Source organism: Syzygium oleosum, unplaced genomic scaffold (genome assembly GCF_021117445.2).
Source record: "Syzygium oleosum isolate NSW1041296 unplaced genomic scaffold, Sole_v2.1 Sole_v2.09, whole genome shotgun sequence".
NCBI classification, from domain to species: domain Eukaryota; kingdom Viridiplantae; phylum Streptophyta; class Magnoliopsida; order Myrtales; family Myrtaceae; genus Syzygium; species Syzygium oleosum.
This window is the reverse complement of record NW_026607493.1, coordinates 5,185,082-5,198,118: the sequence shown is the minus strand read 5'-3', so window position 1 is coordinate 5,198,118 and position 13,037 is coordinate 5,185,082. Positions and strand designations below refer to the sequence as shown.

Sequence of the window (13,037 nt, the reverse complement as noted above, 5' to 3'; positions counted from 1 at the left end):
AAGAAAACAATTTGTTTTCTAGAAAAAACGATTTATCAGGAAAATACTTTTCACCACCAACGAGTTTTCTGTTAAACATACGGACTCCTGGTAGAAACGAGCTAAAGTCGACTGAAAAGACATAAAGACGAAAATGGGTGTGAGCAGAAAGACTCGAAGGAAATTGCTCGTGGCTTCCTGGAGGGAAGATGACAGACCAGAGGAAATTGCTGCGTGGCTTCCTGAAAGAGAAGAAGACACGCCAAAAATGGGTCTATTTTCACCGTAGTCCCAAGCAAACACCACGTCGTTGTAGTACCCAGTTTGATCGGTAACGTGTTCGTTTCAACGTATGCAGACATGGAATGCAGTACATCACAATTTACGCGATTACTTAACCACACTTCGTTATTGGATTACGACGAAAATGAACAGATGTTCGGCTGCTGGTAACCCGAGACACGGTACCCCGAGGCATCGCGGAAGAGGTTGCTGACTGCTGCAGATTTTTTTTGTGTGGTCCACACACGGTGTGGGGCGTGTTCGGGGCCGAGGGAGGGCGGTGACACGCACCTGTCCCACGAGAAAAAACTAATTCACATAAAAATCTTGCAATGTGATTGATTAGTTCACGATAATATGGCGAATATTAATGCCGTGGAGGCACTTGTTAAGTAATCAATAATGAAGACTTTACCGTTTCCAATGCAGTGACGTCTCTCGTATTATTTGTAATATACACTTTTAAAATTAAATTATTCCATAAAGGTTATGCTTAACTAGTGCACAGGACTCACCCATGAACACTGCCATTTATCATTTAGTGAGTTTATCTGATCATATTCTAAAAGTTGCATGTTATGGGCAAGGCGAGTCTGCTTGTAGAAGAAGAACAGACAACTAGCCAACCTTCACACTACTAAATAAGAGGCCACCAAGACATCTCTTTCTCCATCATGGATTACTTCGCTCAATGCAGGTATTAACTTTCCTACTTCTCATCTCTCGGCCAATACTAAATCATGCAAGTTTTCATTCACATTGCATGGAAGATGGACGAGAATTACTCGATGCTCTTGTAGTATTTACTCAGGTCAAAGCAGCCAACAAATGACACGATTTGAACAAAATACCAATAAAAACGGTGCTATTGAGTTGCGAGTTACGTGCAAACTAGTGTTTCTCCATCCCTTTTACATGTCTGAGTTTTGCTTTCTTGCTATGCAGCTTCTGAAGCATATTTAGATTGGACAGGATGAGAATGGCCGCTTCAAAGAGCCTCATCATAATAGCATTATACTCGTGGCTTTGTTCAAGCTCCTACTCATTCGAGGCTAATTCCTCAGAGGGGTTGTTGAGAATTAGTTTGAAGAAGCGGACACTTGATTTTGACAGTGTAAATGCTGCTAGAATTAGCAGAGCAGGAGACCATTATTACCTTAGAGAAAAGGGATATACAAGAAGGAATCAAATGGACCCGAAAGCAGAAATAATATATCTGAAGAATTATCTCGACACCCAATATTATGGAGAGATCGGTATCGGCACGCCACCGCAGAAATTCATGGTCGTCTTTGACACCGGAAGCTCCAATGTTTGGGTGCCATCTTCAAAATGCCTATTTTCTGTAAGTGACCGCAAGTCAATATACATCTACGTTTTTAATGTTTGTCCTATGGGGCTAGTTATGAAGTACGTAAACTATTTACCTCTTTGCAGATTAATTGCTATTGGCATTCCAGATACAGCGCGAGACTGTCGAGTACTTACTCCAAGATTGGTAACAGATTTGTTCATTGCAAGACTTTCATCATATCATCAGAATTTAAAACAATTAATTGTGGTTTGTAAGAATTTGCATCTGCGAATTCACTTCTGGTTGTTGCTGATTCGGTTTCTTTCCGTGTTCTTATTATTCTAGGAATACCATGTAAGATCCACTACAGCTCTGGTTCAATTTCCGGAGTCTTTAGCCAAGATAATGTCAAAGTTGGGGATATTATCGTCGAAGATCAAGTGTGTGCTTTGTGTCTGCTTTCAACTGTTCCATCAAATCTAGATTTGTTCTAGTAACTGCTTCAATATATACTTTCTCATCCTTCAGGAGTTCGTTGAGGCTAAGAAGGAGGGGTTTTTAGGTTTCTTAGCTGCTCAATTCGACGGGATACTTGGGCTCGGATTTCAAGATATTGCTGTTGGTGGAACTACACCATTGTGGTACCTTTATGCGTTTATCAGTGTGTTCTATCAATGAGAAGCTTTTCCTAATGGTGCATTCTACATGTTGGTTATTATACTGCTTGCAGGTATAATATGATGCAACAAGGTCACGTTCCTCAGCAAATATTCTCAGTCTGGTTTAATCGAGACCCTACGTCGACTCTCGGTGGCGAGATTGTCTTTGGCGGTCTAGATTGGAGGCACTTCAGGGGCGAACATTTTTACGTCCCACTTACTGAACCGGGTTATTGGCAGGTCCAGGGGGATGCGATTTTGACGTTTATGTTATTAGTAAATATCGACTCTTTTAATAACTCTCCTTACCGAAAGATTTTGCACCTGACTTTGTCTGCAAAATCTCCAGATTAATGTGGGCGACATTCTTGTAGCCGGCAATTCAACAGGTAATAACTTATCGTGCTTCGAGTTTGCGTTTCCACTGTCAATAGAGACATGCTTGTTTCGTTTATCTCCGAATTGCTGATTTATGATCCAAAAGCATTCGTAACATCCAGTCATGTTGATTTCAGGATTGTGTGACCTCGGTTGTGAAGCCATTTTAGACACGGGAACATCTTTTCTTGCCGGTCCAACTGTAGCATTCCCTTCCGAATTTTTCTTTTTCAAGATCAATATTTCGTGTTCGTTTTTTCCTTCCTACAATTGCTATTCGACGCCATTTTACGAGTTTCCTATCACAGAGGACCATCGCTCAAATTAATCACGCGATCGGAGCGGTAGGAATTGTGAGCTTTGAATGTCAAACTGTCGTCTCCAATTATGGAAATCGAATATGGGAATATCTGCTATCAGGGGTTTGTGCTTCTTCCTATGTCTTGGTGATTAATTCATGTCCTCCTTCATAGATGAACAAAAAACCTCAAATCCTTAACTTGCCGTTCATGCAGCTCAACCCGGAAACAATATGCGTGGACATCGGACTGTGTTTGTACAATGGATCCCGGCATTTTAGGTACAAAATTTGTCTAGATTCCAACCTTTCACAAACTTTCTTCTGGTCTGAGAAACCAGTTTTGACTATTGCAGCACACGAATGGATAAGACGTTCAACAATGGCACTGAAAAGGGTTCTTCGGTCAATGAGACCGCTCTATGTACTTTCTGCGAGATGATTGCCTTTTGGATTCAAATGCAGCTCAAGCAGCAGAAAGCAAAGGATCGAGTTTTCAAATACGTAAACGAGGTGATATTCCGTGAAAGATATCTGTTTCTGTGATGAACAGCAAAGGAGTTAAACAAGCTGAAGCAAGAATTCTTTGTTTTTTTACTTTTATTTTTTCCCATGTTGAAGCTGTGCGAGAAGTTGCCGAACCCAATGGGGAAATCCTTCATCAACTGCGATAACATCGAGAACATGCCACACGTTTCGTTCGTCATCGGCAATAAGTCCTTCCCGCTTTCTCCTCAACAAGTAAGATATCCTCGTACTCGAGCATTCCTCAATCCCTCTCTACGCTCGAATTTCATACTCTTTAACGACCACGAGGATCCGTGGCTACAGAATAAATACTTCTCTCTTATCTCACATGAGCTGTCACACAAATTTTGCTGCTGCACTTGCACCTTCAAAGTTAATTTCGCTCAAATCTTCGAGGTTCTCCGTTAGGAACTCCTGATCGAACAATGGTTTCATTAGGACACTGACCATTTCCTTATCTTTTTGGGAGCAACTACGCAGTATACTCTCAGAGTCGGAGAAAGATGCTCGACGATCTGTGTAAGCGGATTCGTTCCTCTGGACGTCCCGAAAGGTCCTCTCTGGTAGGCCATTCTGTCAATAAAGCACGGCTCTATGAGTTTGATTTTTTAGCTTTGGCCTTCCTAAAAACCGTTCTCCTGCATGAACAACCTCACATGTTGGGCATCAGATGTTTCCAAAAGATTTAGTAGTCTCGGACATGTCTCTGTGCAATATGGTATGAAAGTAAAATGACTGCATAATCTCAGGATTCTCGGGAACATGTTCATGGGAGCATACCACACGGTTTTCGACTTCGGCAATCTCAAGATCGGATTCGCAAAAGGGGCCTAGAAATCTCCGACGAATGGCGAGCCTGTAATTCGCCAATGTTGAATAATGTTGTGGCGTGTGATATTTTCTAAATCAGCATGCATGAAAGTGAAAGTGAGAGCTACTCTTGTCCTTGTACAAAAGCTAGTATTTCATGAACTGTCTTGTACAAATTGTCAAGCGCCAGCGCGCAGATTGTGGTGTTTTGTCTCAGCACGGCAGTTTGTATCATTACCAGATGTCATATTTCAATGATAAAGTTTCTGAATTTCCTCTGAAATTTAGAAAAAAAAAATGATAAAATACAAAATTAATTGTGTTGCACCAGCCGGGAATCGAACCCGGGTCTGTACCGTGGCAGGGTACTATTCTACCACTAGACCACTGGTGCTGTTATAAATTCGTAGGATGTGAAGAAACTATATATATATTTTGTAAAAGGAATCTTAGCTTACAAAGATATCGAGACTAACGTGAGGAATCGTGTCTTTGATCTTTGCTGGAGGATTAGGCCACTCGCAGCTCTCTGCTTAATTGATACGCACAAAACGTAAGGACATTACGGCCTAATTTCATCGACCGATTACCAAAATCCTTCTTTCCGACGATGAACTGATGGTCAAATCATCAAATGTTTATCGAATTCCCCATTTCTTGCGTTTTGGGAAACTTCTGATGCTGGAGAGATTGTGTTTACCAAATCCATATCTCCGTACACGAGTCCGAAATCGTTTTTTTGGAGGTGATTTTGATTTACACACACTATCGCAAGATATTGGACAGATTAGATGAATACACGAAGAGCTGGTTGCACACTCCAATGTCAAGGGGCGATAATCTGGCTTCTCCCGTGTCTAAGTGGATAGAGATAGCTTCGAGACGTCGTCTCCGAGATCTAATGCCCGGCCGAACGATTCAGCCTATCCCGATAGAAGGAACATGCACCTGTGCCCGGACTTGATCTCCGGCGCCGTCTTGGCCCTGCAGGTGATAATCCGGCTTCACAACGTTGTTTATCATCATATGCAAGTCGCCATTTATTATTAGTAGCACCATTGGATACCATCAGGAAGGTGGGATCTAAGTTCTCTACTTCTGGCAAGTAATATCAGTTCGACGTCGCCATCGCTTCATTTGACTTGTTTTCAATATTCCTCCTTTAATGTCATCTCTATTTTCCAGAAATCTCCGTTTTTGGTCAGCTGCCTACATTGACTGTTCTCCATAAATTTTTTTCCCTTTTTCTCATAAGATTCTTGGATCCTCTTGTTAACAAGGTTACGTCTTCATCTCAGTCTTCATCCTCGTTTGAGGTATCAGCTTTAAGAGGCAATTAACTTCTGCTTTATATGCTGTGCTTATCATTTTCCAGCTCAACTTCATTTGCCAATGGAGTGTCAACCAGCTCATCCCATTGATACTCACAGTGACTGCCTTGTTGACTTCCATTATCGCCGTCGAACTGAAATTATTTGCCAGAAGTAGAGAACCTAGACCCACCTTCCTGATGATATACAATGGTGCTAATAATAATATATGGTGAATTGCATATGATGATTAACAACGTTGTAAATGTTTGTTTTATGTGTTTGAGTCATTCGGACGTTTGAGATTCCATTCAGGGAAAATTTCAAATCAGTACTCAAAGTGGGGTCATTTTCTCAACAAAAGGTCCAAAATGGACATAATATCAAATAAGAGCCTGAAGTGTCCAATCAGTCTCAAATAGAAGCCCGAACTGCCCAATCAGTCTCAAGTAAGAGCCTGGGTTCGCCGGCCGGTCAAATGCTCACCGGCCGGCAAGCAAGTCACTATTCCGGTGATCGGAACAAGGGCAATTTCGTCTTTTACTTTTTAAATTTTTTTTTGTTTCTTTTTTCCTTTTTCTATTTTTTTCTTTTCCTTTTCCTTTTCTTTTCTTTTTTTTTCCTCTTTTCCCTCCGCCGGCCCCGAAACCCAAGCCCTTACTTGAGACTAATTGGGCACTTCGGGCCCCTATTTGAGACTGATTGGGCACTTCAAACCCTTATTTGACATTATGTTCACTTTATATCCTTTTTTGAGAAAATGACCCCACTTTTGGTATTGATTTGAAATTTTCCCTTTCATTTATGCAATGAAATCGAGCTTGATTTCATTAGCCTATAAAGCCACTTCATCTTCCCTCTCAGTCCCAGTCTCTATGTACTATCTTTTGTCCAACTTCCATAAGCAAGCGCCCAATTTTTTTTTTTTGCTTTTTATGAACTTTTTATTGTCGTTTCTGTTCGAAACAAAGATCAGCTCACTATATAATCCCAAAGAAGAAGAAGAAGAAGAAGAAGAAGAAGAAGAAGATATCTTCAAACAGTGAGTTTTGTCTTCTTTTTAAGACTGCTCCTTCTGATCGACCATGTTCTGCATTAGTTTTAGTCCCATGTTCTTGCTTTTATATTTGCTTAATTCTTCCCTGCAATTCTTTCTTTCTTCGTGAATGTATCTGGAAATCAGAGAATTGAATGGTCACTGAGAAATTTGGAAGCTTTTTGAGTTCCCAACCTGCACGGTATAATTCACTTGTGATCACTTTTAAAGAAATGCATGGTATGTAATGTACCCACATTTTAATTTGAACTTCTGAATGTGTTTTTCTAAAGTTTTACTGTAGTTTTCACTCAAAGAATTTGGTGAAAATCACTAAAGATGGTTATACTCATGAATCATTCAATATCTGCCATCTGATGGGTTTTCTGTTTGTGCGTAGGCCATTCCAAATTGCATTGAGGACCGTATTTAGTTGCGACAATGAGCAACTCCTTTCTTCCATCTTTAAAATCTGAGCTTTTCGACATTAGTAAACAAGAATTCTTAGATTCATATTACTGTAGTTGATCTATATGCATCACAAAGTTTGCTCCCTTATTTGATTGCAACCAATGAAGGATCAGGACTTTGTGGCCAGTTTCAGTTGAAGTTTTCGTTTTGATTAGTTTTTACCTGATATAAATTGTTTGCAATGCTTGTTTGTTGATCTTCAGGAAATGAGTTTCGGATGCCGAATGTGGAACTGTCTACCCTGGTGGACAGCAAAATGTATGTATTTTTTTTGTCGTTTACCTGAAACAAAGAAGAAGAGGAGAACTGACTATATACTTAAATTTTTTACCTTATGGTATACTTTTGATGACAGGAACATGCACAGCAATGGTGGATTCTATTTGCAGTCCAAAGCATTCAATGATGACTACTGGTTAGGAGGTGAAGATAAAGTGGCTATTCCTGCTCAGCCCCTTAATGATCTTCAAGCAGGTTTGAATTTTTTTTTTGGTGATAAAACTTTTTAATATATGCTGTGAAATTAAGGACAAGTCAAGAGATATTATATCGAGCTACACGAGCCACAAAATTTATCTTTTCTTTCTATGACTCCATTGTGCATCTAAGAAGGGATTAATGAATTTACCTTTTGAATTTGACAGGTTATGAGTACGTCACACCAAGCTATGATACAACAATCCAGCAGCCAAGAAAGAAGCTTTTGGTTCCACAAACTCCAAGTGTATGCTATTTATCTCTTTGGTTATTTTGATTTAAGTGTGGCCAATTATAGCTCAGGAATTTGAATGGTTAATGTAGTATAAGTTGATTTTGGCATCGATTGTATGTTTGAGACAGAGTGGTTCAGCGTTTTGACTTGTGATCTGTCTCCAGGATTTGCAAGCCAATCACAATGCAAGGAAGCACCAATTAGAGGGAAAAGGGTTCGTACCCGAAGAGGGCTTTAGCGCATCGCTGCTCAAAAGCATGCCTTTGAACGAGTGGAATAAGAACAAGAGGAAAAGAACCTTGTCTCATGAAGAACATCATAAAGTCAAAAATGGCTCGGTTGTGGGTCCACGATGCAGGGTATTTTCTTTCCTTTTAGAAAAAGCTCATCAAACATAAGAAAATAGTATGGCTATACCAACCAATTAGTATATTTCACCAAAGAAATACCAATTGTCAAGTCAACTAGTTGTTTCTCGGGCATCAAGTGATTTATCAGTTAAATTTGCAGATGCAAGTTCCTGTAAAGAGAAGTCAAAAGATAGGTGACAAAATTACAGCTCTACAAAAGCTGGTGTCTCCATGTGGTAAGGTCAGTTTGCATCCCATTGAGATAATTAGCAACTCCTAAAAGATGCGCAATCTTTGATTATTAGCTCCTAAATGTTAATTGCTTTCCTTCATGTTAACAAAAACATTTCAGACTGACGCTGCGTCAGTACTCCAAGAAGCTTCCCTATATATCAAGCTCCTTCAAGAACAAATTCAGGTAATGGATGATCTTCATCTACTTTGTCCGAGCGATAAATGATCCAAAGACTCAACAATCAGAGAATGGAAAAGAGACCGACCTTTTCATCTTGTTTCGATCCCTATTTATCTAGTCCTGTTTCAGATTATGCATGTCGATGAACTTCAAGTGAAAGCTGAATTTACCCGAAAAAGTCACTGATGATACTACCTCATTTCATTTGTGTTGCCTACAGAATCTTTTCCAAATGCTAAGCAGCTCATATAGTAGCATCAGAGCACTCGAACCACAGGTATCATTCACTAATTTTTCTCTAATATATTATAGAGCTTTAATCTCATTTGCTAGTTTCACAAATGTTATGTATGTACGACATTTTTTCCTGTTTCCGCAAGGAAAGTTATTTGAAAAAATTTTGGAGCACTCGAGAGATTTTCTTCTCAAATTCTCTTTAATCTGATTGGGTCGTGCTTTTCTCACAGCCGTGCATTGGTTTAGAATTGAACGGTGAAAGGAAACTTGATTTGCGAAGCAGAGGACTCTGCTTGGTTCTGATATCATCGATCCAGAAAATGTCGAGAGAGATCCTAGCTGAAGCTCAAAGTCATACAATTTATTAAGGAAGTTGGTGAAATTGTTGTTACTGGACTCGTCATACAATTTTTTAAGAGCTGAATAAGTATCACCCGCAGGAGATACAGTTGAGAGAGAAAAATAGAACAGGCTTTTGATTGGTCAAAGAACCTTGATTTACTCTTGAGAGGATGAGAACTAGTTGAAGGGGGTCTCTGGTTGCCTTCTTAAGTCATTGAGGCTTAGAGATATTTATGAGGGTAGATTGATGCATCTTTATTTGGTGATTGATTAAGCTTTTCTTGTTTGCTCTATCTCTCAATCTCACAGCGCGTGCGCACACGCATATCAAAAGAAAAACCATGAAACAATGAATGAATAACATCTGAATCTCAGATCAACACCCAAATACATCTTATGTCGAAATAGGGTCACAAACAGCAAAGAGACAGCTAAGATTTAGCATTCCAAAATGTCTGACATGAGATGAACCTACAGATAAAGCTATATCAATCTTCATCATGAAGAACACATCTCTTGTCACCGACCATGATTTATTAAGGGTTGAATTGGCTCTAGGTCAAAAGGTTTATGACTATTTTGGCACCATTAAAAGATTTATGACTAATTTGGCACCAATGTAATAGGTTTAGGACTTTTCTAACACTTTTCCCTATTGTATGATGAGTATGAGCCAAAGAGCTAGCTATGGACATCATAGCCTGCGCAGTGACCTCATGTGGATAAAGAGCATCATTGAACGTGCCAGGCATCGCTGGCCACACAGCCTTGAGTGTTTGAAGTTTGATTTCTTCCTGTCTGTTATAAAATGAGTGAATTCATCTCCAACAGCCTGCATTTGACTTTTCTGCCACCATTTACACACAGCAGCGACACTATGCAATTTCTTCAGGATCTATCACTCTACTAAATATTCTCTCTCGGACCTTTCACTCTGGTATGCCTCCATGTCCACGTCTCTGCTGTGAACTGAAAGTGGAAGTCCTGGTCGATCCCCACAACCGGGTAAGTCATCAGCAGCCGGACAATTCAGTTTAGACTAACAGGTGCGTGGTATGTTCATCTGAAAGATTCATACATCTTGCTTTTCTTCCTTTTTTCTCTCCACCACCAAGTATATTGTCTTTGATGCCGAAGCGCGAAAGAAATTAGGCTAAACAGAAGAATCGAAAGATAACGAGGAACAAACTGTTCTCTCAATCGATTAACAATCAAAATATCCAAAGTCTGCTCAAACGAAACCCTAAAATAAGCTTATATAGCCCCAAACCTAACCCTATTAGGGGGTCCGTTTTGGTTCAACTTTGAAAATGCAACTTAGGGAATGCAAATACCTTTGGGTAAAAGCCCATTGGGGAAATGCAAATGGTGTTTGGTAAAAATATTTTGTAAAGCTACTTTGGCCAAAATATAGTGTTTGGTGAATTATTTTTGCAAATGGACTTTGGGAATAAAAATCTAACTTACCCTTCGCCGGAGCCGGCGTGACCGGCCACGGCGAGCCGATCTGCGCGCCGGCGGCCGTCGCCCTTTGAGGTCGGCGGCCGCCGGCGGGCCAAATCTGGGGCGGCCGTCGCTCGGAGGTCGGGTGACCCTCGGCGAGGTCGCGGGACCTGCGGCCGCTGCGAGTCGCGCGACCCGGCGGCGGCGCACTGGGTCCCGTGACCTCGCAGAGGGTCGCCCGGCCTCTTACCGGCCCGATCCGGAGCCGGCCCGATCCGGAGCCGGCCGCCTCGCCGGCCTCCCTCGCCGGCCACCTCACGAAGAAGAAGATGAACAGTACACACGAGGGGCAAAACCGGAATAAGCCAAAATAACTAAGGGTAGTTTGGGGATAAAAAATTTTGGTTCAGCATTTGCCAAATGCTGAAAGCCCAAAGCTAGTCCGGACCAGCTTTGGGCTTTCAGCATCCCAAATGCTAGTTTTGGGCTTTCGGTATCTTAAATGCAATTGCCAAACGGTTCAACATTTTGGGAAGGGGCTTTCAAGGCCGAAAGCCCCTTCCCAAAGCTGAACCAAACAGGGCCTAGGATTAGTAAACATCAAAACGTAAAATTACGAAACTGCCATTTACTAAATTAACCCATAAAAATACTAAAATAATAGAAAAACCCATCTAAACGACCCCGAATCGCGAAAATCCAACGTTAGTCATAGCCAACGGCAATGTGTATTGATCAGCACGCCGTTTCGCTTCAGTCGACCAAATTTGAGCTCAATCCAAGATCGTTGACTTCGAGCCCGTCGGTTCGTTTAATCGCATAACGGGTCCACTTCGGTCCCCCTAGGTGCATCATCCTCCCTCGCTAGAGAAAGATTGTCCTCGAATCGCCGCCTTCATTGTCGTCAATCTCTTCAGATCTTCTTCCTCTTCGGCGTAGTAAGGTGACAAATCTGCTACATTAAAAGTTCCGGATACATTATACTTACCGCAAATCGATCTTGTAAGCATTGTCACTAATTCGCTCCAAAACTCGAAGGGTCCATCGGCTCTAAGTTGAAGCTTGCCAAACCTACCCTGGAAATCGTTCTTTCCTAAGGTGAATCCAAACTATATCACCTTCCTTGAAGACGACTCTTTTCCTGCGTATATCCACGCGCCGCTTATACTTCATGTTCTCGCCGTTGATTTGATTATGGACCCGGGAATGCACTCTTTGATATGCTTTGCATGTTCTTCAGCTTCCGAACTAAATTGCTTGAGAACTGGTATCGGTGTGAGATCTAATGGAGTAATTGGATTACGCCCATAAACCACCTCAAAAGGAGTCTTGCCTGTAGTTCGGTTCTCGGATCTCATATATGTAAATTCTGCGCCGAGGCAATGCCAAGTCCCACTGTCGCGGATTATCTCCAATCAAATTCCGCAGCAAATTCCCTAAGCTTCAATTGACAACTTCTGTCTGACCATCAGTCTGAGGATGATAAGAGGAAATAAACTGCAATCTGGTTCCCATGTGCCTCCAAAGAGTGCGCCAAAAGTGACTCACAAACTTCACATCACGATCTGAAGTTATGGACTTGGGAACTCCATGTAACTTAACAATCTTCTGCAAAAATAATCGGGCAACCTGTGAAGCATCAAAGGTCTTGTTACAGGGAATAAAGTGAGCCATCTTCGAAAATCTGTCGACAACAAACAATATTGGAATCCTTATTCCGCTGTGTTCTTGGCAATCCCAAGACGAAATCAAGGCTGACATCCTCCCAGGGAGCATCAGGAACAGGTAGAGGCATATATAAACCAGCATTGGTACCTCTAGTTTTTGCCACATGACATACTCTAAACCTCTCTACAAATCGAGTCACGTCACGCTCCATTCGGGGCCAATAAAAGTGCTTACACAGTAAGGCTGTCGTCTTATCCACTCCAAAGTGCCCAGCTAGACCCCCTGGATGACTCTCAGTAATAATTGATTCTCTCAAAGAACATTGAGGAATGCATAATCTGTTACCTTTAAATAGGTAACCCTTCACGATCTGAAATTGCTTAAAAGGCTCCGTTTTGCTCTTCCTCCAGATATCCCCAAAATGAGGATCATCCACATATAAATCTTTAAAAGTATCAAAGCTTAGAACTTTTACCTGCATCGTAGACAGCAAAGAGTGTTTTCTGCTCAATGCATCTGCCTCACTATTTAGCACTCATGCTTTATGCTTGATGGAAAAACTGAAAACTTGAAGGAACTCCACCCACTTTGCATGCCTTGCGTTCAATTTGTGCTACCCATTGATGTATTTCAAGGCTTCATGATCAGAAAATAAGATAAACTCTTTCGAAATAAGATAGTGCCTCCAATGCTCCAAACTCCTCACAATAGAAAAAAAATGCTTTATCATAAGTTGAATATTTCCTTTTCGCCCCATTCAACTTCTCACTAAAGAATGCTACAGGTTTACATTTTTGACTTAGGACACCCCCAATACCAACACCT

General features: G+C 41.2%; 1 protein-coding gene and 1 non-coding gene across 4 annotated transcripts; one reads left to right on the top strand and one right to left on the bottom strand.

Annotated features, from left to right (window-relative positions):
* The first annotated feature begins 784 nt into the window (after positions 1 to 784).
* On the top strand, positions 785 to 4,511 carry LOC115673664 (aspartic proteinase oryzasin-1-like). Of its 3 annotated transcripts, none has more exons than XM_056314223.1 (14): positions 785 to 958; positions 1,207 to 1,606; positions 1,699 to 1,759; positions 1,901 to 1,995; positions 2,084 to 2,196; positions 2,286 to 2,490; positions 2,564 to 2,603; positions 2,730 to 2,794; positions 2,901 to 3,014; positions 3,108 to 3,172; positions 3,247 to 3,403; positions 3,512 to 3,631; positions 3,899 to 3,981; positions 4,168 to 4,511. In XM_056314223.1, the coding sequence occupies exons 2-14, from the start codon at positions 1,235 to 1,237 to the stop codon at positions 4,250 to 4,252; spliced, it is 1,575 nt and encodes a 524-aa protein (XP_056170198.1). In that variant the 5' UTR covers positions 785 to 958; positions 1,207 to 1,234; the 3' UTR covers positions 4,253 to 4,511. The 3 variants fall into 3 exon arrangements, with proteins under 3 accessions (XP_056170198.1, XP_056170199.1, XP_030451755.2); XM_056314224.1 differs by having other exon boundaries at positions 3,888 to 3,981; XM_030595895.2 differs by having other exon boundaries at positions 787 to 958; positions 2,286 to 2,454.
* Positions 4,512 to 4,551: 40 nt separating this feature from the next.
* TRNAG-GCC (transfer RNA glycine (anticodon GCC)) lies at positions 4,552 to 4,622 on the bottom strand. Its single transcript has one exon. It is a non-coding gene; the product is annotated as a tRNA-Gly (tRNA).
* Between the last annotated feature and the right edge of the window lie 8,415 nt (positions 4,623 to 13,037).

Coding starts and splice junctions, on each gene's coding strand:
- LOC115673664 (XM_056314223.1), top strand. CDS start 1,235: ATGAGAATGGCCGCTTCAAAGAGCCTCATCATAATAGCATTATACTCG. Junction 2,491..2,563: donor TTTTGACGTTTATGTTATTA/GTAAATATCGAC, acceptor CAAAATCTCCAG/ATTAATGTGGGCGACATTCT. Junction 2,795..2,900: donor CTTTTCTTGCCGGTCCAACT/GTAGCATTCCCT, acceptor TTCCTATCACAG/AGGACCATCGCTCAAATTAA.